The sequence below is a fragment of the Falco cherrug genome, chromosome 13, assembly GCF_023634085.1.
Source record: "Falco cherrug isolate bFalChe1 chromosome 13, bFalChe1.pri, whole genome shotgun sequence".
NCBI lineage: Eukaryota > Metazoa > Chordata > Aves > Falconiformes > Falconidae > Falco > Falco cherrug.
In genome coordinates, this window is record NC_073709.1 from 18,569,035 (window position 1) to 18,595,654 (window position 26,620).

The 26,620-nt window shown below is 42.3% G+C and overlaps 1 protein-coding gene across 5 annotated transcripts in view; it reads right to left on the reverse strand.

Annotated features, from left to right (window-relative positions):
• Positions 1 to 26,620, reverse strand: part of TTC7A (tetratricopeptide repeat domain 7A) — a 172,420-nt gene that overhangs the window by 28,489 nt on the left and 117,311 nt on the right. For 4 of the 5 annotated variants that reach the window (XM_055725416.1, XM_055725415.1, XM_055725419.1 and 1 more), the window contains 2 exons: positions 23,323 to 23,457; positions 11,912 to 12,114 (listed from right to left, as the gene is read on the reverse strand). In XM_055725416.1, coding sequence (XP_055581391.1) covers positions 11,912 to 12,114; positions 23,323 to 23,457 — 338 coding nt within the window. The remainder of the gene's footprint in view (positions 1 to 11,911; positions 12,115 to 23,322; positions 23,458 to 26,620) is intronic. The other variant, XM_055725417.1, reaches the window with a different exon arrangement.

Here is a 26,620-nt window from a genome sequence, read left to right on the forward strand (position 1 = left end):
AAAATCACTCCCACCCAACTTCCAAAAATACTAGTTATGAGGACCCATTTAGGCAAACATATATTCACAATGCTAGTGAACTAATGCATGACTAAAGAGAGCAACCACAAGACATAGATGCTTAAGCCTGTTTCTGATTAAGCATCTCACAGTGTATGCTGCACCCAACGACTGCCTTCAGTCTATGCCCTGGCTGATGGAGGAAAGGCTTGGGTAACTACACTGGTCATAAATCTCCCCATTGAAATGTGATTAGCTTGAAAATCCCCTGTTGTTCTGTCAGGGAGCTGAAGAGGTGCAAATCCATTCAATTACATCTTGCAGATACATATCTAAGGAGAACACACGGCTTTTGGTGATATATGGAAACTACCACCTTATACAGTATCTCCTTCCAAATTAGCATTCTTGCCATCTGATTCTCATTAGACTGACTCAACTGTTCTCTTAATCTTATATTTTTCCTCCCAAGGGATTAACATCGATTTTTTTGTCTTGCACACACACAGGAAGGTCATACTGTTTCCTACAGGGTGGATTCATTCAATAAGGAACTGCGCTATTAAACCTGACTTGACATTATTGTCAATAGAGCTAGGCTGCCACAATGGTGCTTATTTTTAAGAGAATTTCAATGCAACTCTCCTGAGCCTGTAGTTCCTGAGCTACATCCATCATTTTACTCCATGCTACACACAAGCCACTTGACAACTCGTTAGAAATATATATACAAAACGAAGGTCAGGGCTGTGTGCCAGGGAAGCCCTACTAAGATTCAAACTCCACCTCTAACTTAAAAAATAATGAAACAAAATAATTACAAAATGCCTCTGTGAATAGAAGTTCTTCAACAGAAGAAGGAAACAGGAAGGCAGGACAGCAGGTGGGCCTGCAAGACATTTTTAGCTGGACACTCTGGGTTTCATGTCATATGTGAAAACAGTACGAATCCAGTCACTGGTGGTCTGGGCAGGGCAGCCCGCAGGCCTGAATGCATCAGCACTATTTTGGGTTTGGTTAAGTCCTGCTTACAGGGACCTTCAGGGATGCCCCCTCCCTCCCTTGTAAACTGATGAAGCTCCAGTATCAGAGGGGTCAGATTGTTCTTCCCACATCTTGTCCCGGAAGGCTGCTTCAGAACCTCTCTGCACCAATGGCCAGGAACCCTCTTTCAACCTCCAGCAACAATTTATAGCAGATAAAGCTGCATCCTTCAGCTGACGCAGCTTTTCGCTCCCCACAGCATTCACTATTTGTTTCCACACATACCTGCAGAGAGAGCAAATGTATCTCTCCCCAGTCTTTATTTTGCTACCCTGACAAGTCACACTCTCTCTTGCCCATCCCTGACCATTGTAGGGGGTTTGGGTTTTTTTTCCCCTGCTCATTTTCCTGCCGGGGATTCTCTCTCTTGAGCACTTTTGCAAAAACATGGGCAAAGGTCACATTAGCAATATTAAACAGCAGCTCACTGATAGACTGGATCTTTATAGAAGCATAAGGAAGGATGAGAGGGAAGGAGCAAGAGGAGTGTTTTCAACATATAAAAAATGCACAAGTTAAGATGTCACAAAGAACAAACAGGAAACCTATATTGAGTTCCTGCCTCAGGAGTCTAATTTTCCAAAAGGTTGAGAAGTTCCTCCCAATTTCTTGGTTCGTTTGTTGTTTTCAGACACTCCTCCAACACTGCTGGAACAAGCTCCTGACCTAACGACACTTTCAGATTCTTTGTAGTGAATTTTACCTTTCTTGGACAAAACTGCAAATAAATAACATTGAAAGAGATTTCTGGGGCAAATCAGGGTTGGGTTCATCTCTTGCAGAAATCTACAAGGCAGAGCGGGGACAGAAAAGAAGAAACCACCTGCTGAATGGCTAACAGAAGACAAAAATAATTGTAACTGTCTCTGGTCAAAGCTTTACCTTAGTATTTTAAAGCAAGCAGCAGTCTAAGCTTTTTGCTGTCTCTTCAACGTTCCTTCTAATTCTTTTCCCTCCCCTTCTCTCTTATACACCTATATATTACCATTTGCCTGCTCTCCAAATGTACAGGAGAAATGCAGTGCACTGAACAGAAAAAAATTTGTAAGAAAAACTATTAACAGCATATAGAGATTTCCCCACATTGAGGGAAAACTTACGGAGTGGGCTAAACTGTTTAAATGTTTTGTACTACCACAGTAGTCCATAAATATGCTGCTGGAGACTAGGACTTAGCAAATTCACCCTTCAAGTGTTTTCTTGTACACTCCATATTAGGCAGACCTAAGAGTCCCAGAGTCTGCAGCTCTCCAAGCTGCATCACAGCAGACGTCACTGCTCTTCCTTTGGGTTGCTATAATCTCCTGTTGACTGTCACTATTACTTACTTAAGGGGGGGTGGGGGGGTGGTAAGGCACTTTGTTCAAGGGTGCTCCATTTTTTGAAAGGCTTGTAATGACTGCCTACTCAAATGCTTTTTCTACCTTTAGGTCTGTCATCTCTCTCACAAATCCAAGCCCGTTCTCACCAGGGGAAACTGCAGAACTGTACTAGTACAAAGATGTTCTGCTTGTGCTAAATTTGTGGAGCAGAAGGATACATTCACTGCCAGAGAAAGGAAGCACCCCCCTTCCCCCTCCCGCAAAATGCTATTTTTTGCAGGCGTTGTCATATCGTATCCCCAGGAAGAGGAGAGGGCTGTGCTAGAAAGTCGTCAGATCCACATTTGCTTCTGTTTTACTCTGTCCTTCACAGCACCGCTGTAACAATTTATCAGTACAATGGAGGGCAAGGCACAACACACAGGCAGGGCAGACTCCTCTAATGAAAACAAATCCTTGCGAGAGGAAAAAATAGTTTAGATCTGCCTCCTAAAACCCACTCCCACCACAGTAATGTTTTCATCACTACTTACATTTAGGGACATAAGGGTACTCAGAGCTGTAAAGCACATCATTTGTGCTGAACAGTCGCAGTATTTTGCCCAAAATATCTGTAGTCCAAAAGCCCAAATGAATAAAACACCATAGGAATCAAGAGATATAATTAGGATAAATAAGATTTTGCGCTTACAGAGCGCCCGTCATCTGAAAGTATGTGCAGAGATTAATTAAGCTCCACAAACCCCAGATGAAGTAGATTAGTAGCTTCATCCCTTTACAGAGGTTTAGAGCGAAGTGTGACACATAATCACAGCTGAAAGTGCAGCGGAGCTGGCGGTGCCCGGGATGGGAGAGCCAGGGCTCCACCTCCGCTCCAGCCCCCTCCAGTGAATTGCCTTCCATGGAAAATGCCTGAGCTGCAGTCCTTCGCTCTCTGGAAGAGGAAGGACCCACCCTGTTGCACAACAGAAGCAAAGCCCTAGCCTGAAGTGTTTTGATAAATACCATGAAACCATGCTCAGCTTGGAAAGAGAAACCAAGAGCTCACTCGCTCTCATGCATTTGCTTTGGGTGCTCCCGCTCACTCTAAGATGCCAAGAAATCCCTCTGCATCAGCAACTCCCCAAAAAACTGTCCTAACAACATGGCTTGTGGCTTCAAAGGTTTGGAGGACATGGCATACATAGTATCTTAAGTACTTTAATCTGCAATGTTGGTTATCATTTTCCCGTTTCTATGTATTTTACTATATCAGAACTCAGAAGCCACACTGACCTAGGATCACACAGACACAATGTAATTAAAAACTATAGTCAATACATATATCAAAACCTTAAAAGAACCCTCCCTTGAAGCAGGTTTTACATTCAGAAATTCTGGATAATAACTATAAAAAATAAACACATCTCATACCATCCAAAAATATTTAAAGTAACGAACTTGATGTATATATGTATTTAAGAAAAAAAAACCTTTTAAAAGTAGTGTTACTAGTAAAGCTTAAATTGTTTTGTATGTCAAAGAACAGTTAGAAATTCCCTTTTCTGTCATTGTCTACTGAAATTCAAGTTCTTACAACAGCAGTTTCTCATAGATTCCCTTTAAGTAGTACCTGTGATAATGAAAAATATTCTCAGTATCACAGAAGTAGTACAACTATCCACTTAATCAAAACTACCCAGTCCCTAACTCTGCTTATCACCTCTGCCAAAACAAAACAAGTGCAGGAGGAACATCAAATGCAGCCAGGAAGAAAAAAATCTCCAGGACAGATAAAAACAGGTTGCTCATTGTGTCTGTAGATACAATTATCCACCTATTACACTCAGGGCAAACGCACAGTTGTCCTAACTACAGGGCAATGCATTTTAATTGTGATGTTAAATTCTCTGTACACAAATATAAAAAAAAACTGAGCAAGAAATGTCACTAAAAAAATGGAAACAGACCACGGCATACTTACCTACAAAATGGCAAACAAATTGGATAAAGTACAGACATAAAGCAGCTCCTTAGATGATAAATTACTCTATTAATGTGAAAACTATGCTCTTTTGTGCCCACATTTAAGCACAGAAAACATTCTAACTTCAGCTTTCAAGGTAAAAATGCTTTTAATTAGGGGCTAGCTACCTTACAAGACACACAGACCTTGGTATGATGGAGCTATGATAATTTACCCATGCTGAGAATGTGCCCCATGATTTATATGATTACTTCATGGCAGCATGAAACAAATCCCCAAGGAAGTAACGCATGTCATCCTTGAAAATATTAAGCAATCAAGCCATGTTTTTATTATGTGAATGGATGCCTTTGAAAACAAGGATGCATGCACCATACTGTGAGGTAAAATGAAACAAATGAACAGAAATAATTCATTTCCATGTTCTAATCAGTGGAAACTGTAGTCTTTCAAATTATACTGATGCTACCAAATGTGAGTCTAGAGACAATAGGTTGACTCTTCTACTAAAATGAACGTGAAATTGCATCCTAAATACACGATGAAGGCCAAATTAAATAGTCCAAGGCTCTTCCTTTGTAAAGGCTCTTTCTTTTCATTCAGTCCTTGCATCCAACTGAACAATTAAGAGCAAAAGATTGAAACAAAGCTTCATATAGTTTTTAAACGCTCAAATCTAATCAAATCCAATATAGTTATCTTAGGCAAAAGGAACATAATCTATAAAAAAATCCTGTCTCAATCAACCTCTTCATCTTCTAGCATTACCAGCAGAGAGAAATTTGTGTTCCACCAGCTAAAAGGAAGTCTCTGGCAAGCACAATGAAGAATATATATCAACAACCAGAACTGCATGCATGCTTCCTGGCTGTGTTGTATTCACAGACTGGGATACTGACATCTCTGCAAGGACCCAGGACAACACTGTTACACGGCTCCTATGAAATCACCATGCATTCATTAGAGGTGCTGACCATAAAAAAAAAATAAAAATTACAAAAATCTAGCCCCTACAGGCACAAGGAGATGGAAACAGAGCTGTGATAATGAGAAAAGGCTAATACAAAACATTTGAAATAGAACACTGAATTTGTATGAAAATTTATACTATATAATATATAATATATATAATAACTACATGAGTAGAGGACCACAGGACAGTGAGGTTTTTTTAACACTGAGTCTACAACACTGCCTTTGAAGCTAAGCTAATTTGTTGTAAGTGCATTATTTACTCTAGCCTTTTCACCTTAAAAAGAACTGTAAGAAGTTTAGAGAGAGGCCACAGCAATAATGAAAGGAATGGGACTGGTTCAGTGACAGGTATCTATGAAATCAGTAATGGGAGGGAGGATGAATAGTTATCAGTGGTATGTTGTGTCTTCCAAAAAAAGAACAAGGTGCGTCAACATGGCTAGGAAGAGCTGCATCAAGAACATACAAAATCTGGCAATTCTTTGTACAGCAGAAAGCAGACCTGCAGGTCTCCTTGCTGAAGGGTACTATGAATGCTGAAAGCTGACACAGGCTCAAGACAAGTTCAAGAAGGAGAAATCCACTGTGAATTACTAAGGAAGAAGAATCTACACCTACTTCAAGGATGTCCCTGAGCTAAGTCATAACCTCAGAAGTACCATATATGTCTGCCCTGCTCTTGTTCTTTCCTAGGCACTTCCTTTTGCTGCTGTTGGAGGGAAGAACTAGTTGAACCCAGTAGTCATGCCAACACTACACTTAGTATCTACCTGCAGAAAAAAATTCCTGGTAGTAGCTTCCAATTCACTTTGCGGTGGGGATGACTGGATGGAAGGCTGCTTTGCTAAAAAGCACCTGTTGGACAACAAGCTGGCCATGAGCCAGCAAGGTGCCCTGGCAGCAAAGGCAGCTAACAGTATCCTGGGCTGCATTAAGAGGAGCGTTGCCAGCAGGTCGAGGGAGGTGATCCTTCCCCTCCACTCAGGACTGGTGAGGCCATACCTGGAGTACTGTGTCCAGTTCTGGGCTCCCCAGTACAGGAAGGACACGGACATACTGGAGAGAGTCCAGCAAAGGGCCACTGAGATCATTAAGGGACTGAAGCACCTGTCATACACTGAGAAGCCCAGAGAGCTGGGACTGTTCAGCCTGGAAAAGTCTCAGGTGGGTCCTTACCAATATGGTTAAACATCTGATAGTAAGGTGTAAAAAAGACGGAGCCAAACTGTTCTCAGTGGTATCCAGTGACTGCATGGGCACAAGCTGAATCGCAAGAAATTCCATTTAAACATGAGGAAAAGCTTTGTTTACTGTAAGGGTGATCAAACACTGGAACAGGTTGCCCAGAGAGATTGTGGAGTCTCCATCCCTGGAAATATTCAAACCCCAGCTGGATACAGTCCTGATACCCTGCTCTAGCTGAACCTGCTTGAGCAGGCAGTTGGACTACATGATCTCTCAAGATGCCTTCCAGCCTCATCTGTTCTATGATTTTGTTATGTGCCTGACTGTATTCACCATAGAAACTTCTCCCCAGAATAAACAGGCCTTCCTGGGGAAAGGCCAACACCTACACTAATCTCAGGAAAACCAGCCTGCAGTCAATTTGTTGGCCCAGCTTAGGTGCCTTATACTCAGGTGAGTGGGAAGCTTGTTCTTCCATCTTCATTTGGAGGGTACCACATGAGTGCTCAGCCCTTCTGCATGGCTGCCAGTCTCATGTTTTGTGGTGCAGGTGACAGTCTAAGAAAAAGCAGAACTCTCATGATTAGCGCAACTGGCATTACCTGTATATTCTATTTGACTTGACTATGGAACAAATTCAAATACATTTTCAGTAGATTATGTTTTCCACCCATTTATGTGGTCACAACAGAACACAGGAACACATTATGAAGACTGCTTTCCATTTCAACCTTCAGAAAAACTCACCGAACAAAACCCAATATATATTTCACTTTGTTTTGCTATCAGGCATAATGATGAGGCAGTGCAGACAGCTCTGAGACATTCTGCTAAGAACCATATCATCCTTGCCCCAGCCTTCAAGAGAAGTAAGGAATCATTACAATCTTCCACTGCAATCAATAAGACTCAAGTATGAGTCAAGTGAATTTTTTTTCTTTGTTTTGACAGTATTTTTTGTTGTTTTCATTAAATCTGGCACTGGTGGAGATGAGGATGCCCATTTCCTTCCCTTTTAAATACACGATTCTCTTTCTTCTTCCCTGAACTAATACATGCTGAGAATTGCTCTAATGCAGCAAAATGCTATGTGAAATGCATGCTGGGCAGGAGTCCTCTGAATATCTCAGTATATTTTCAGTTTATCTTGCAATATTATGTATGGAGCTTCAGGACTCAAATCCAACATGCTGGCATGGATTTTCTCCTCTGAATCAAAAGGGAAAATGGTACTGAATGAACTGGGAACTAGCAAATTTCAGTGTCCTTCTCTAGTGACACATAGGTAGGTGGATTTGTGTATCACTTTAAAAGGAGGTGTCATCTGCCCCAGCTTATGTTATATTTTCTGACTTGATTGGGCACATGTCAGTTTTGTTATCACCATCCCATAGCTGTGTGCATCATGATGTTATATAACCAAATTTGGTACACACTGAAAGAAGTAAGTCATAGTTATTTGGTTTTGTGCTATCAGAGATTAGCATCTGGCATGGCTGACTAGGCACAGTGTAAGACAAAGGGATATGGGCTAAGCTCTTGTTTCTGGACCAATGAAGATACCTACTCAGTGGAAACTCCATCAGCCCCCCCCCGGGAGGGAGATGTGCTCTATGATCTTTGCAAGGAGGCCCCCGAAGGAGCTTGTGAAAGGTATGAAGGAGAAAAGAACAGGGCTGTTCTAGTAAAGGGAGGGAAGACAAAAATGTGAGACAGAATGAGGAGAAAAGTGGAAAAAAGCCCCTAGCAAATCATATTTCTTGAAGAGAGCTATGGTCTTGCAGTATGTGCAGTTTCTAGGGGCCAATCCAAACTAATTGTTTCTGACAGCAAAGAGTTGTTCAATCCAAGGAGTAGCTCCACACGTCACCAGGAGTATTTGGCACATAAGTACCCTCCCAATAGCCCCAAAAACTGATATGTTTTTTCCAAACTTGCTCAACAAATGTGCTTCCTTAGATTAGGTGCTAGCCCATAGTATTTACTTTGTAAAGGCCATTGTTGGAGTCTTAATACAGGTGTAAGCATGCTGTGGTATCACTTACAAACTGTGAGTGCTAGCAAGAAGCAGCACAGCTACGTAGTATTTTCAATGTGCCTGTGGTTTCCTAACCACAGTATCTGACACCCAGTGCCAACAGCTCCCACGATGAAGCAGGACCCGCTACCCACCTCATCAGATGCTGCCTGCACTGCAGTCCTGCTGTACAGTGCTGCTCTTCCATGCAGCAGCGTGCTTTACATGGAAAGCACACTGATCTGACAGATAACGTAAACACCCGACAGTCACAGTAAAACACAGCAATTCTCAGCTATGCAGAGAAGGAGCTTGTGTTTATTACGGCAGTGGCCCTATCCTGTGTAAAAGTGAAGTTACTGACACCCAACGGACTCATTCATTGCTAGATCTATGCCCTTCATTTAAAGCCAGCAACGCTCTTCAGGTTGGAATTTTCCAAATATAGCTTTAACAACCCAGTTCTGAGAGCCCAGGGGAAGAGACATGACTACTTTGCTAATTGATGCTGATACACCAGAGGAATCATCACTGTATACAGCAGAGTTTTCCCTTAAAGCGGACTAGGTCGGTTGGATGGCAACTGCATTAAGTCAAACGGTAATTCTCCTAACCAGACCCTCTTTCCCTAAGTTATTACACAATCACAACAGTATTACTACAGTAGGAAAAATATATGCTCAAATGTTTGGGGAGACCAGCACTGAAACAGCATGTGTGAATTTAATTTCAGCTGCCTATGTGTCTTGCATAGTTTTAAGCCACTTAAAACTAGCTGATAATCTAGTTTGGCATCTTGCATAATTCAAGACATAGATCTCCCCCTGGTAGGGGACTGAACATACTGTGCTCAAGAACTTGCATTTTCAGTAACAGTACAGGTAGTACTTGGCTAATACATGCCTTTCAGAAAGGTATACAGTCTTCTTCTGATGGCCTTGAGGAAATGCAGAATTTACCACTTGTTACATATCCTCAATTGCATAAACCCAGTCTTAAGTTCTCCATGGGGACACCATCTCATTCAGTACACAGGACACAATCACTTAGCTAGCAGCCATTCAGTATTTTAATTTTGCCCTTTTTATTTGATGCATAGCCCTAAAAGCCTTGTTTACTGAACATTATTCCAGCTCTGTTCTGAAGGCAGAATGATTAATTTCTTTACAGGCTTTTCTATAGTGCTCATCAGATGCTTCGAACTTGTTATGTGCAATTTCCTAGCTTTTGGAAAAGCATACAAAGGAATGCCGTTATGTGGCATCCTATAACTACTGCCATGATTCATATCAGCAGGGATAGACCAGACCTTTGGTATCTTAGCTAACAGGTGTGAACCACAGGCTGCCAGCATGGCCGAGCTAAAGGACATGAGGCACATGCTTTAGGAAGTGATTTTCACTGATACTAAGATTCAGAATTTTAAGGAGACTGAAGGCTATGGAGTAGAAGTACTCTTAGAGGTTCATGCTCCTTTGTCTCTCTTGTAAGACTGACCCCTTTTAATTCATCCTCTCCAACACGTGCACCCCTCAACCCATGTGTCTCAGCCTGGCTCCTGAACCCAGTCTTATTCTTCTTATTGATCCAGTCTTACTAGTGTTACCTATCTTATCTTATTTTCTGTCTATCCTTATTTCTCTCACTTTATTATTGAGGTTATCTTTCTTCTTCCCTACTTGCTTATGGACTAAGTGTCTGCCCCAAATTCCCCATCTCACTGTCTTTTTCACCTCTCCTAACTTTCACTTCCATCCCTTGACTATGAGATGATGAAGCTTACTAACGTTTGAGGGGAATGAACATTCACAGACTCCTTAGAGGTCTCAGAAACACATATCTACTAAGCACATATAAAACACATTTTTTTAAAGGTTGTAACTTGAATAGCCTAGGAAGGATTTTCTTAGGCATGGTAAAAAGCACATTAATATGTTACAAAGACTACCCATTCCTGACAAAACCTGGAGACACTAAAGCACAGTAAAGATGTCACAGAAGTCTTTTAAGAGCTCTTCTTTAGCTTCATTTTCAGAAACAGTTAAGTCATGTTGGGTGACATTTTCTAGAGTAAACTGGGCCAGAGCAGATGTGCATCTCAGAAATTTTTATTCCAAATTACTATAGTTTCAGAAAATTGCAAGCAACTGAAATGGGCAGACACAGTATGTGGCTCTGCCCATAAAATAAGACAAAAATCAAAGCTGTTATCATGTTGGCATCTAACTTAATGCTGCTCTGGTATCGGTGACTCGTCTGAAATTGTGACACTAACTGAGCTAGAATGCCATTCTTTCTTGCCCACTTTTTACCAACTGGTTTTGTAAAGGTTGGATCACAGCAACAAAGTAATATTATTGCCCCATATAAGCCTGATATGTGCATAGCTGTTTTGTAACCTTCTCCTGACCTATTTATTTGCTAGTTTTGCACTGAACATTATTACCAAATATCTTATCCCTTGCCTGTAGGTCCTATTTTCTCTCAATTATAATTTCACTTTACATTTGTCCTCTTATGCACTGCTACCCCTTCAGTTTTGGAGTTGCAAGGCAAACCTCATCAGGACCAAATTTATGCCAGGAACGCTAGCAAAGACACAAAGTGATCACATGGATATAGAATTCCTATAAAAATTAATCAAGAAAAACTTCCAAAATCTAAAATCCCAGAGAGATCTAGTAAGGGCTACAGTTAACAAGACCTATCATTGATGAAATATGATTAACTATTCTGATTTCAGAAGAGAAGTGGGTTTTAGTCTTCCACAAGGCTCCCTGTATTATTGTTATCATTACTAAGCTCTAGGCTCTGTGTCTGTAATTAAGTTTGTTTTGAGGATGGTGCAACATAAAAAATATTTGCTGGGTAGGAATGTTACCAAAAAACCTTACAAATGTGGGGCCACTGCCCCTACACAAGGTTGGAGCTAAGCTGCAGCTTAAGACAATAACAAATTATTTCTATTGTAAAATCATAGTTTATCTTGATTTGAGTAGACTCAAGACTCCAGCCCAAGGTTTACAAACCCCATATATATCTAATATATCTATTTTCTATTGTTATTTAGTTCAGATCTTTCAAATATCAGTGTACTGCTTACTTAAAATGCGTAACAGTTAGTAGGAAAAGCAGCAAAAGACAAATCAGTGAATTGACTTCCAAAATAATCAGCCTTTGTCAATTAAAATATTTACTTTGACACAAGTACTAATTAGTTAAAAAACATTCAAACCACTCTTAAAGTAGAGGTTCAAGCTCCCAATTTATTCTTGGAACAGTCACTTGCTTTCAGGATTAGGAAGACAGCAGCATCCAGAGCAAGCGTGAGCCCTCTCCCCTCTTATTACAGTTAATCAGGAACATAAATACTATAATGGAGCTGAGCCCCTGCAAACTCACCAGGCTGTGCATAATTTCCACTCCAGCTGGATTCACTGTGAGCGCTTCATCATACAATTGCCTAGCCTCCTCCAAGTTGCCTTTCATCTCTGCCAGCCTCCCACGCATGTACAGTACAGCATGAGATGTGGGGAAAAGACTAGCTGCCTCCTGGATACAAAAGCTTGCTTCTTTGAGATGATGTTGTTCCATGAAGAGTTCAGCTAAAAAAAACCAAAACAAAACCCAAATAAAAAAAAAAGGAAACCAAAACCCCACCCTACCATTAGTTGAAGTCAGAGACCTTTCTTCACATGAATTGTGTATCATCTCCCATCTCCCTTAAGCATTATAAAATATGAGGCCATGATCCTCCACAGTGCTTACTACTATGGTTAGTGCTTACTATCACAAATGGATTCACTGAATGGATCTATTTTAATGCTAAGACTCTATATAGACATTCATGGACATCTTTAGGTGTTATTCTGACAGAGGACAGCCTTGAGGATTCCTCCATTAGGAATGTAAGCAGTGCTGAACTGAGCCCTAAAGAAGCAGGGCTGGTAGCCACTTGGAGCCATCCTAAGTATTTCCAGATAATCGGGGGCGGGGGGGGGGAAGAACAGAATAAGCCATCACTGTCTATAAGGAACTTCAAACATGTCAGAGTAATGGGATACATCTGACTGAGCTGGACATTAGATAACTTAATTAAAAGAGCACTTCCACACTTTAAAAGATTATTAAAAGTGTTTCTCTCTGCTTATTTGTCTAGTTTATGAAATAGCTGTCTCTTAACTTTTCATAGACTATTAAAATCAAGAGGCTTTTTTTCACAGACATACTTACATTGTGTATTCACACATTTACTTCCTCACACATACTCTACAGAAAAACAAGAGAGTGCTCTTGGAAGAGACTTTGCACAGACATTTACTTCCTTCAACTATCAGCAACTACCTTACTGGTTTTCTTAGGGAAAAAAAAAGTAACAGGCATATTAATGTGCTTGACTGTCAATTTGTTAATTAAATCATTTCTCATGTTAAACCGATTTCGTTAACCATATAATTTCTCCATGTTAAACAAATTTCATAACATACCTCATAGTTAAACTTTAACAGTTCTCAGGATTTGGACTAATGATCATTGTATGTCCATTCTACAACCTGTTTGTGTCCTATATGGTATCACTGCAAAAACTCAATGTTGTCTTTTTTTTTTTTTTTTTCTAACTGATACAGTAATGCAGTAAGTATTGACAGTTCAAGAGTCCAATTCAAAATCACTAATTCAGGCTCCAGATTTAGATGAGTAATTCTGAAATAAGACACAACCTTAAATGCCCTGACTTCTAAAGGTAGTGAATATTCTCAAGAAGCCTCTGTAGAGGGGGGAAATTAGCCTGAAAATTCCTCTTAAATAGGTTTAAAACTCTGCCAGTTTAAAAACACTGGGAGACCCAGATGACCATGGGGACTTGGCACGCCGACATGGAGTCTCCTGGGTAGAGGTCTGCAGAAGAGCATCTCAAAGGCAGTCCTGCCTGACAATGGGAAGGCTCCTCTTTGGCCTACCTGACATACCTTATTGACATAAGACTGGGACCACAAATAGCACACTGAAAACAATCACGTATTGAAACGACAGCGTGGCTGAACACTGTCCCACTTCTGAAGTGGTCATTCTAGAAGAAGCGTGAGACATTGTCGAGAAAATGCTCCAATATTTCTTAGCCATCCCTAGGTTATGCTACAGATAAATGTCATTCTCCAAGGCTGTCAACGTAAACAAAACATTAGTTCCTTGGTAAAAGCTATACTCTTTAAGAATGACTCACTTCTCTCTGGTTAATCATAAAATCTCAGCATGCATCCCTTCCCTTGGCTCCCAAGAAGTTGCAGCTATCTATAATAACAGAAAGCAAGGCTGTGTACCTTGTCAAGCCGAGCATGTGCACAGCCTTATTCAAAAGTTTGTGGGAGGACAGTATTTTACTCTCACTTCCCAAGGAACAGAGCATTTTCCTGCCAAGTGCTGCATAGCAGCTGACGCCGTGCACGTGGCAGTAATGAGGATGGGGATGTGCAAAGTGACGATTCAGAGCCTGGAGATAAACACTCCATTTGCCAAGTTAGCACAAACGAAGGGGTGAAATCCTGGCACTGTTTGAAGTCAGCAGAAGTTCTGGATATTGCCATATTAAAAGCTCTATTAGCAACCAACAGCATAATGTGACTTGTTTCATTTCAGAAAAGAATCAGGAGCAAGGGGGTTTAGATATGAAATCACGCACAGCCAGTGTTTCAATGCATACAAAATGGAGAGTACTTATTCTTTCAATAGCGCCTGTAAATCCTCTTCAGTAATAACAATTATTTAGAGGAAGAGCAGCAATGCAGAATCTAAATAAGATCTACAAATTGTATTTTATGGTATGGTAATGTAGCATATTAAAGTTCAGTCCATTTCTTTGCAGGCTCAGTAGTCAATAAAAAGTGATTTAAGGTGTGGGAGGCCTAATTTGCATAAAAAAGAATGAGAGAGGTGCCTTTGGGTTACGAAAGGAAAGGATTGCACCCACCCAGCTAAAAATAGACATTAAGGAAAATCATTTAGGCCTGCTTTAAAATGTGTTTTCTGTAAACCCATTTTTCACTTCTATTACATACTCATTTTATTTACAGATTAGCAAGATACACTTACACAACATGGAATGAAAACACAGCTTGAGGCAGAAATCAAACCCAAAAAACAAGGACTCATCACATTTATCATGGTAATACTACTGCCTCCTTGATAGTACAGAAAGCACTGAAACACCTCCTTTGCATTACCTGGGTTAGCAGCTTCCTATCCAGTGGATTATTCAGCATCTCTCCATCATCACTTAATCATGCTGTAAATAAACATCTAACCAAATTAGCAGCCCTCACAAGGAAGTTCTGTTACAGAGGCATGACACCCAAGTGCACTCCAAAGCAGAGGATATCTCCTCAGGCAAACGCAGGTACACAGGATCTGTAATTCCTACCCTGTGAAAGGTTCAATGCTTTAGGGAAACCATTCATAAACCTCCTGTTGTTGGTACTGACGTTCTTTGCAACTTATAATCTAAAGGCTATGTTTGCATACTTCCTTGCCCTCTCTCACTTAATACCATCTTCACAAAAACTTAAATTTACATTCTGTTTTGAACTAAGTACATCAAAGGTTCTGTGAATGCTATGAGCAAAGAGAGGTATCATCCTGGACGTACCACCTCCTCTATTAGCCTCTCTGGAATAATGCTAGAAACTCTGAGTGTGAGTGATTATTAGGAAATATTTCAGCATTTTTACCTATAGGTACAGGCTGAGAACAGTGCACTGCATGGATGGGCAAAGACAGGATGAATCACGCACTGTCTCCTTTCATTCAGTATATGAAGCTTGAGCCTGTACACACCAAGACCACAAGCAGCTATCCAGCTGACTCCAAGGTCCAGCCTAGCACGATTCATTTCTTTCTCAAATCCACCTTACGCTTCCCATCTGTCCTCTCTGGCAGTACTGTCCAGCCTGCTCTGCTGTTCTTCCAAACAACTGTTGTCTCCTCTTGAGGCTATGGCCTCCTTTGTCTTGACCTGCAATTAGACTTACACTGACACATCAGTCAACACTGGGCCGGTCCCCAAGAGCAGCACGCATCTCCACTCAGATTATCATTAGATGCTAACATGAGCTCCTAGTTCTTCCAGCTGTTTCTGCTGGCATTTAAGCTCATCTAGTGAAGTGAAGATCCTTAATCAAGTGAGAATTGCCAGAAGCATATAATCTACTTGCTCTCCAAGACCAGTAACAAATGCACAGACTGAGAGCACTTTCCAGAACACTAACAAAACTGGGTCTCCTACAGTCAGGCTTCCTTTTTTATCTCCATGATAAATTATTTGACAGAGCTCTGTTAGGGAGTCCATCAGAGGAGTAACAACAGTGTAACCTAGTCACATTTGCATCACAGTGCTAGTCTGAGGAACAGAGTTGCTTGCCATCACCTTGAACACCGACTCTATTCCCCATTTCCTAGGTGTTTCAAAGCAGTATCAAGAGTGTGCTCGTCACCACAGAAGCAGCAACAACTGTAATTCTAGAAAAAAAAAAATCAAACTGATTTTTGCAATGTGAACAACCCAAGAGTTAAATTTTTACTCCTTGCAAATCACATTTGGTGTCATCCAAGACACAGCGGTTGACTCCCACAAGCAGACTGCTCCACATCACTCGGTTGTGTGTGCCTGTTGGATCTAAAGCACTTGTCTGCTCTTGCCCACCCCAAAAATGCTACTGCATAGCAACACAGTCAGCGCAATGCAGATGCCCAGCAGGATGGTACAGCGGAGAGCTGCCCTTCACACTTTAAGAAGGTGAGAGCACCTGTGAGGATGTGTCAGGAGGAGATTTCTGTTCCACATCATCTGCCTTCAGGAGCTATTAATGCTTGTTACTGCAGCAGCCCTTCGCCAGCTGGAAAGACCCACTCCTCTGAGACAGCTCTGCCTTGAGCTGTGAATACAGAGCTATTACTGTGACAAAGGGTACCCCCGTTGCCTTGCCTTTCTGGCAGGTAACATTTAGTCATTGTACCATGTTATGACACTATCCTGTATGCAGTAGCTTGACAATTCACAGGCAGATTAGATGGAAGGTTCCTCAAGCTGTATCCTGACTGCAGTCATTTTGTGTGATGCAAACCTTCCTTCAGAAATGAAGAACAGCAACTACTACCACTTGTTCCCATCCACTTGAGCTCAGCCACTTGCTCTTTTGAATGAGGCAACAGATTTACATCCTCAAAGGCTGTCTTTGCATGCAAACTGGTAGTTAACTGGAGTCCAGGGACCACTTTAAATTTCCAAGCTTCAGGTCTCACAGGGGCTGAAATGGCCACTAAGCTTCTTTATTTACATATGCAGCATTAGAGTGAAAGTTTCTGGAAGCAACACAGGACTAGCTCAAGCTACCTTCTACGCTAAATGGTGCAGTCAAAACATGACTTGAAATTCTACAAGATAGCTGGTTCCTTCATGTGAAGTGGGGCCCTGCTCACTGGTGAGGACACAGCTCTCTCCCAGGTGGGAGAAGCAAGCCACCAACTTGTAGGCAATAAGGCCACCACTGATACGGGTGACATAAAAATGCTTTTGTTTGAAGGGCACCTCTTGGGTTCTCTCATGTATTCTCTCTCAAAACACCTCTAACTGGCTTATATATTTATATTTGACTTCTATACTTACAGAAGTCAAAGAAATGACTTCTAAGTCTTCATATTCCAGTCCAGTCAAGGATAAATTTGTCTTTTCAGTCTCTGGTGTGAATAGATGTCATGCTTCCTTTTTCGTGACTGCATGCACTTCATCACTTGCCCAAAAATTACTGAGCCGCTGAGGAAATGCTAGTATTTGGTACCCTCTGTCATCCTCTAGGTACCACTGGCAGTGCAACAGGTTTCTCTCTGTCTCTTGGCAAAGGATCTACAGACTGTTTAACAAAAAGCATTGCTAGCTGCTGTCTGTTTCCTTCACAAGCAAGTGTTCAACACACATGCGCATGTTTGCATGTCCCAGATTTCAAGAAATGGCATGTGCTCTTTGAAGAGCACCCATGCCAACGGATTATCAATCCACAAAGTTTCTCATTGCTGGAGCAGGACATGAAATACCCAGAAGCCTCAGGAATGGGGGAGGCAATCCAAAACTCCCAGTACCAACGTAAGGCCAAGACTCCTTTTGACTTTTTAAATTCATTGGTGATAGAAAACACACTAAGCCAAGCTGGAGAGTGTCGATCAAAACCTAGTATCCCCCTGAGGACATTCAGGTGAAGAGAAATGGGAAATTTGCCGATGCTTAGCCTACACCAGAAAAGCCTGTTGCTAAAACAGGAGGCTTAGCAGAACCACTGCTGACTTCTTAATTCACCAGTAACATTTCAAAGGGGACCAAACCAGCTCATTTATCACTTCTGACTCCAGTGTGAAGTGTTCCTAATCCCTCCTAGTAAGTAAACACTGCAGGGCGACCATCTTTGCAGTACACCTTTGTTCTCCTCAGTAATAGCTGTGTAATAAAGGACTCCTTCCTGCTCCCTCTCGCCAGGTTCCAACTATTCATACTGCTTTGTGTTACTGTAGAGCCACAAAAAGCAGCGCTTATGGAGCTCAAGAACTCAAGTAGTGAATGGGGAAGTTCTAAATTTGAAAGCACTTAAAAAAAACAACCACAAAAAAGGAAAAGAAACACTAGAATTGCTTCAACAACCACTGCTGCATCACGAGGCAGTATCTGATCCCAGCTATGCTGGCAATGTCAGTAAAGATGTCTCCCAGACCTGATAAACACCTTTAATATCAGAGCCAATAACCTGAGGGGGCTTAGGATCACTAAAAGCTTCGGGAAGGAAGAGAATTTAAATACCCTCGTGCAAGCTGTGCAAATACGAGCTGTGCAGGGGAGGGCTCGGCCCGGCCGTGCCTTTGGCTGCTGCTGGGGTGCCTGCTGTGTGGCCTCGGGCCAGCCAGGGCTGAAGATTCCAGCCCACTGGCCCTGAGGACACTTTCTTGTGGAACAAAGCCCATCTCTTCTAACACAGCTTTTTCCCAGGAATTGGCCCATATGGAATAAAATAAATAAATCACAAGTGTTTTGTGAAGGGAGGGTGGAAAAAAAAGAGTTCCTGCTGTACATAACTCGTGGGAGCAGATGTTTTTCCATTAGCTCAGTGTTCTCTGCACACTAGCTGTCTTTACGTTTCTTGTTCATGGCATGTTCATTGCAATGTTTTTTTCCTAGGGTAAACTTCAGCATGTTACTGAGACAGCAGGTAGCCCGCTCCAGCCCCCCTGTGAGTACATGGAATAGTTACCCTAGCAATTTCTGTTTAAATGCTCCTTTAAATTAGCCCTAGGTCTACCTGGTGAGGTTTGCAGACTGTGCTTAGCAGGCACTTAGCCAAACTTAGATCAAATTACCAGACCTACTTTGCTGTGAGTGGCCATATTTGGTAAAGTATTGGGTTAGTCAAGAAGCTAAATTGTCAGATATAAAGTACTAGTAAAGACAAACAAAGTGGACATTGTAGTTAAAAGTAAAGCTTAAAATAATCTAGCAACAGGAGCTGGAATATTAGAACTCATATTAAAACTGGCTTGCAGCATTCTAAAATGCTGTGTATAAATAGAGCATATGGTTATTACTGCCTAGAAATATAATCACACATACTTCAGATAAGAAATCACTCCAGTTACCCAAAAAGCGTAAAACTATTTCTTTTCAGTACTGACAAACTTTGCACTCTGGGTCAAAAATTGATCTTACAAAAATTTTGAATGAAGGTAAAATTTGGTCATAAATTTGAACCATTTCAAGTAAATTTTCCTCAGCCAAAGAGCACGACTGTATTTTCTAAACAGTAGTATTGGCATGATTTTAAAAAGGAAATAACGGGGAGAAATAGTTCTTAGGTCAAGACATTTCTCTTGGTAACACAAGTAGTATTATCACCAGTAATCTCTAGGATTCCCCTTGCAGCTCCTCCTGCAACAAGAGGTATAAGGAGTTAACAAGCTTTACCAATGCTACGGAAGTTCCTTCTCTCCTCTCAAAGTTGAATTCAAACTCTCAGTCATGAAAAGTAGAACAAAATGAGCATATGGATCACATAAAGACCACCTCCCTTGAAACTCACCCCTGCAGCATATGCACTGCAGCACCCTTCCTCAGTACTCCCTGAAATGAGCTGTTTCTCAGACTTGAGGCCAAGAATAATGTTTAGGGTTATTAATATTAAAGCCTAATGAGATGACTCTCTCCTTTTAATAAGCCATTACATTTCAAGAGGACTAGGGGGGTTATTGTTAAAAGGGACCAGACAAGCTGTGTTAACAGTCATTGCTGCAGAACACTTGAGAACAGAGTATGCTTATTACTATTCCAAGCATGCCTGCTGCAGGGAGTGGACCACCTCTCTAGTCTTTGGGGACAGCAGGCCTCTTGTACTCTTTCAAAGCTAACTGTGACTACCTGCAAGGAAAACAGAAAGATATGGAAGCCCACCGAAGAAATGTGCAAAGTTCCCTTCTGCAGACAACTGTATTCCCACAGCTGGTCCTATGAGAGGTGGCTGGACATGAGATAAAAAGTGAGAATTCATAGTTCTGTCTGGATGTGTGAAAGAGAAGAGGGCTCTTTCTAGAGACCACAGATCCATCAACAAGTGAAGTAGTTCTCTGGCTGCTTACAGGAAGCTACAGAAAATTAGCTTGCCAAAGTTCACTAAGCATTGCTGCAGGGAAAGACAAGGTGCAGCATCCATTACAGCGCAGCATATTTAGACTTGGGAACTGCACTTTCAAAGCTGCTGCTTTAATATCTTCCCTACATAACTGTGCTGGTCATAAACCCAGAAAAGTTACAGATAAAAGCATTAAGTCTATGCTCTCTTACGCACAAGGTAAGTATCTTTATCACAGCACAAAAGAGATTAACTATTTGCACAGAGTTCACAGCCTTGCCTTCAGCCACTGTTAAAGGAACGCACATATTCTCATGCACTAATTGTGAGACCCCAGTGAAACAAGGGCTCTCCATCTCTGAGGGAATGAGGATGCTTCTGCACAAGACAGGAACTGCTATTGCAGCTGCAGATGGAGGATGATACAGAAAGGATTCCTCTATGTAAGCACCACCTGATAGCTACCACCCACCTAGGTCCCTTTTGCAAATGTATGTGCTGGCTTTGTGGCCTGGCCTGCTTGCTGGAGAGCCATAAGAACAGCCCTCACATAGCTGTGGGATAGCTGCTTTTATATACCTTTTTCCAATCTAAGTGCAGAAAGCTCTAATTGGATCAGTCAGTTGGTACCACTAGTTTTCATGCCTTGGGATATGAAGAGGTAAGGGAACTGTTATGGCTTTAATGGAATCCAGACGCGATTGCAGCCTGGCACTCTAAATCCATACCCACACACAGAGACATTGCCAGCTGCATCCTGTTAAGTGTCTGAAAAGGATGGATGCTTTGTTATTTACTTACTGTAGTATGAGGTTAGGAAATCGTAATAATTTTATCTAAAGGTTTATGATTCATGCTAAAAAGGTTAAAGTGTTAATGACAACAAAACCAACAATACACAAGTCATTTCCCAAAGGCAGATTAACATTTTTTCCCTTTAGATACGGGATACTGAGCTATGAAAAAGTTAGGCAACTTGCCTAGAGTCACAAGATGAGTCATCGACTGAAAAAGGACAAGTCCAGACTAAACCTGATAGAAATCTACAGCATACTGGTACAGCTCATTCATGAGCATGAAGGGACTCTGGATGCAGGTGTCAGAACGTTACACTCATTGCCTGTTGCTTTCCCCAGATGTCAGTTTTGGGGTGAGCTGTAATGAAAAAAGCATCGGACTACCTCAACTGTTTTTAACCACACATTTCTGTTTAGTTTGTTGTTTATGAAATATCTCTGTTTTGGAAGTTACTAAGTTCTTACGAGTATACCTGCTCCTCCTTTCAGATGGGAAAGATCCTAGTACAGAGGGTCAGTGATACCGTTTTGGATTATTCCACTCACTAAGCCCACTGATCCGACCCACTTCAAAGAAGTCCTGTAATTACTCAGGCGCTGTGCTCTTCTCTGCTGAGAGTAAAGACTACCCCAAAACACCTGTGCCTCTCCTCCTCCCTCTCATCCCTAAGGATACCAGAATGCAGCAACTTCCACACTACTGAGAGAAGAGGATGGACAGTACTTCACCAAGAGCTCATTAAGCCACATCCATAACAATAACTGACTTCAGTAACGAAATTACAAAGCAGCCACAGTATGATTTTTCAGAGTATCAATCCTGATTCAAGTCCAGTTAAAAGTAAGCATGAAACAAAACAAAGATTTTAAAAATAATTAAATAGGAAAGAAAAGTTGCAGCTTATAAAAACAAATTCTATTTAAAAGAATTAACACCTTTGAGAAAGGCACTCGATTTACACTAAAAAGTAATCATAGCCATTCACAGCTAGGTCAAGCAAGCACCAGGTCTTTATTGCTTTTGTCTTTTCACACAGCAGCAAAAATTTAAACTGCCTAGAGCTATCTGCAGGATGATGGACAACAGACACCTTGACTTTCTATTACAATAAACTCCAGGTCTTTTTGCTCCCCAGCAGCCTCCTCTGCCGCCTTAAATCAGGAGCATTAACTGAATAAAGCAAAACCTTGCTAGTGATTTTGAAGCCCACAGCACATCACTGAAATCCACATACACACAAGCCATTAAGTGAACATGTGTGATTAACTTAAAGGATGATGCATTCCATAAGAAAAAATCTTTTGTACTTTAATAGTTAGTCAAATTGTAACAAAAGGAATGTCACATATAATTGGTAGGAAATGGCCCACAAAACCAGCTATAAAAATCTTTGCTGAGAAGAAAGGTGAGACTTCCAGGTTTTATGTGAGAATTGTCAATTGTACAGATTAGCTAAATGAGAATTTGAAAAGTTCTTCTGCATACAGAATAGCAAATTATCAGCAAGGTTCCAGTGGGCTCTGCATTTTTTTTTCATTGCCAACAGTTGCAGAGACATCTAAGAAGCAACCACAGCGCTCAAATGTAATTGCAGGTGCACAACTGCGTGCCCAGGCGTGGAAGAAAAGCTGTATTTCTTAGGAGCAAAACTGCAGGGTCAGAACTCTTTTTATCAGTCCTGAAATGCTGGAATGCAAATGGCAGAATGTGCTGGGCAACTGCTTCTCACCAAGCGTTCTACATAAAACCCTTTAATGAGTTTGGAGATCGCCTCTGGGTAGAGTTCCTTCTCACTGTTCTCCTTCCCCTTTATGTGCTCTGCTGTAACATCTCTACAGGAGTGTCTCAAACTGACATGCTGCTGCCCACAAGTCCTTGGGAGATTCAAACAGTCAAGGATAAAATGAGTGGAGGACTTGCTCTTTTTAATAATTTTCACTTAAACCTCAGCAAAGATTGGAAAGTTCTCAGTCTAAATAACATTTAATGCATGGTTGACCCAGTCTTATTACAGGGAAGCACACAGGAAAAGAAGAATGAAAAGAACTGTCCCTAACAACTAATATTTGTTAATGAGGAACTACCTACCCTCTTCTTTTAAAAGCATATTTTAGTGATGACTGAAGTATTCTGTATGTTATGGAAAAACAGAGGTGAGCTGAAAAATCACACTACTCCAGTATTTTCTTTGTTATATTGAATCAAGTAAGTGGTAATTCAAAAAATGGCTGGGATAGAGAGGCTGATTTTCTGCTGGAATAAGGTGATTTTCAGGTGCTGATTTCAACTACTCCATTAACACTTACGTCATCTCATTCACCACTGGAGGGAAAGAGGAACTCTAGGTGGTCCAGGACTTACCAGCTTGTAGCCAAATTTGTTCAAGAGCTGTCCACAGATGCATAGGTCCTTGCTTCATTGCGCTGCTCTGCATAGTTATTTCAGACATGGCCTGTTCCAGTCTTGATGCAGCAAGGGAGGAGGCTCGCTGTGATCCTATGGACCAAATAAACAAAATCAATAACACATTCTATACTTCTTTGGGATATTTCTTTGACTCATTCAGGAAGCAGGTCTGATTCTCCACTCACTGCATCTGTTTTATGTAATAGGAACGCCACTGAATTCTAGCATGACCAACTGCAGAACCATGTTTTATAAAAGGTTAACTTACTAAAAAAACCCCACCAAATTACCCAAGGGCTGCAGCTCAAACAAGTGAATTAAGAGACAGACATTAATATATAGTTATAAAGGTCTGCTTAGCATTCCTCAAGGAAGCAACCGTATTCTGCTCATTTGGAAAGCAGAACTCTACCATCAAGTATTTCCCACAAATACTTGCTGGTAACCCGTTTTATAAGCATGCTGTCACCACACGATTACAAAATACGGCCCACTAATGTAAAATCTTAATACAGCATTACAGAGCAGCTTGGCACCGTTCACACAGCACACACATCTCAAGTGACATCAATATTGTTCTGCTGGTTCAGAGGCAGCGTGGTTTTTCATTCAACCTTGGGGAGCAGCGCGCCCAGTGCTTCGACTACATTAACCTTTAGTGTGTGCCGTAACATTTATGCAAGAATAAAGTATTTGGCGCCCGTATCTTGGGGACAAAACATCCCATTGACACTACTCCCCAGAAGGATGCATGGGCAGAGACCATGTTTGCCAGTACAGCAGGTGAGATGACACTGGGGAGCCTGGCTGTCAGAGGGGTACCAAGAAGGCGGTAGCAAACAAGAAGCTGTAAGATGAGATTCTGGAGTATGATTTGTCAAGCTTTGAGAAATAAGTATTGGAATGCACACAGGTGTAATGTGATGTTAAGGTTGACAAGCTCTTTCTGTGGAGAGCCGCCGTGAAGCATTACTCTTCAACCTATCCTTACAGGCCGGCCTCACAGACCGCAAGATCCCGGAGCTAAAATCCCGCTTTCCCGCACTGAGGGAGTGGCAGAGCCCAGGCGCACGTACCCTGAGGAGCCGGGAGGGCTCTGGGCATGGCAAGGGCCACAAGGGCACACGACCTGCCGCAGGGCACACGCACCAAGTGGTCTGTCCCAGCGGGCCAGCACTGGAGCCTGCTGAGTTGGCCGAGCTGCACGCCCCCCTCCTCCCCGCAGCAGGCGGGCAGCAGCAGGCTGGGCAGCGGGGGCAGGGCGGGCAGCGGGGGCAGGGCGGGCAGCGGGGGCAGGGCGGGCAGCGGGGGCAGCCCCGGCTGAAGGGCCGCTCCCGCCCCCAGAGGCACCTGCCGCAGCCGCCGCCCCCGGCCATGGGGGAGCCGCAAGCGCAACCCCAAGCCGCAAGCTGCCGCCCGCGGGAGGTATTTGTCCCATTACCTCACCGCTAACTAATGCCATTCATTTTAAGCAGGAGAACTTCAAAACAGCCCTGCATGGCAGGGGCCTCCCACGGCTCCCTCGGAAAATGCAAATGTGCTCTTCCTAGATGCATTTCTTAAATTCCTGCGTATTTTCAAAGACATTCCTGATCTCGTGTTCCAAGAGATGACAGTGCAGTAATGTAGCAATTACAGCTTTAATGCTACAGTAAAAGCCATTCTGCTTTGCACGGAGAATTTATTATATTTAACAGTTGATTTACCAGATCCATCTTCAGCCGGTCCCGTGCACTCGCTCTCCACTGTCCCCACCTCCACCTGGGTGCAATGTCACCAGAACTCCCAGGAATTCAACTCAGACAAGGGCTGTCTAACAAAGGGAAAGCCACCAGGCACTGACCCCCAGCCATGCAAAACACGGGCAGCTTCTCCACAGCACAGGGGCAACAAGGAAATGGCCACAGGAACAGCCAGCGATGTTCCCAGGAGTGCCGTGAAGTCAGGGCAGACCCCTTGCCTTCTAGGTTGGCAAACTTGCAAAAAAATACAGGGGCTTTTGGGATTTTGCAGTCAGCCTAACCAGATACTTACATTAGCACTGCTGATCACGGTAGCATGCTTTGAAAGCAACTTTCAGCATTACATCCCCCTGTCGAGGCAGCCCTCCTTCAGAGAGGCTTTCTGGGGCTGAGTTTCTTGCAAGTGCCCCTGCGTATGGCTGGTCTGATGCTATTAGGTGGGCACATGGGCTGCTGGTTTACTCGCATCCTGACAGAGCTCAGGGAAATCCTCTTTTCCTTGCAAGTCAATCCAAGGAGACTATGTGAGGCATCTTTGGGCATTTTGGAGAGGTTCACATGCATTGTGAGGCTGAAGAGCCACTTAGGATCTACTAAAGCATCCTTCCCTCATGAAGCAGGCTTTAGGAGAATATCACTATGAGCTACTTGTACTCAAAGGAACATGACTTAGCTGCTCCTCTTCTTTTCTTCATCAGCTGAGTAGTTGCCAAGAGGGGAAAGCCTACGATCATAGACTGATCTTGCCCAGTGCTGTGGGCTTCAATCTGCACAGCAATAAAAAGGGAACCCACGTTATTTAGCAATTTACAGCGGAGGCTCTTTGCATTTAACAGCCTTTGGCATTCCAGTCCTTTGATGTTTATTTTCTTCTCCGTTCCAGCCTACAAGGAAGCAAACCACACTAGGCAGGGACCATCCGATCCCTTCCCATCCCTGCTTGGCCTCAGACACAGATATGGTCTCCTTGTTCTAGATGCACACATGCCAGGTGAAAAGACTCTCTCCATCCCAACCCATACCTGCATATTTGCTACCGCTGTTCTTACCCATCTCTGCTGGATCGCTCACAGGAATGCTGCTTAAAGCTTGTCTGCTCAAATAAACTTTGTAAGAGATGGCCTTTGCCAGCCCTGCCCTTCTGGACTGAAAGGAGCTCAGCCACAGCTCTGAACCTCAGGCAAGCAATACGGTGACCCTGGGGGGGGGCTGAAGGCTACTGGAGCCAGAAAAGAATACACCTCTAACACACGCCGCCTCCCAAGAGAGGAGGTAGGCATGTATCGTACCAGTATCGCTCTGACCTCAGGGCAGTGGGGGCAGCCAGAAAAACTTCAAACAACATTAAAAAAAGGTCTCTGAATGTCTCATTATAAAATATCTCTTCCTAAATAAATGTAGATCTTTATATCCTAACAACAACAACAAAACCTGTCTCGCAGAACTTTAATGTCATGCCTCAAAATACATGCAAATGTTGGCATAAGAAGATATCACAGCAATTTGTTATT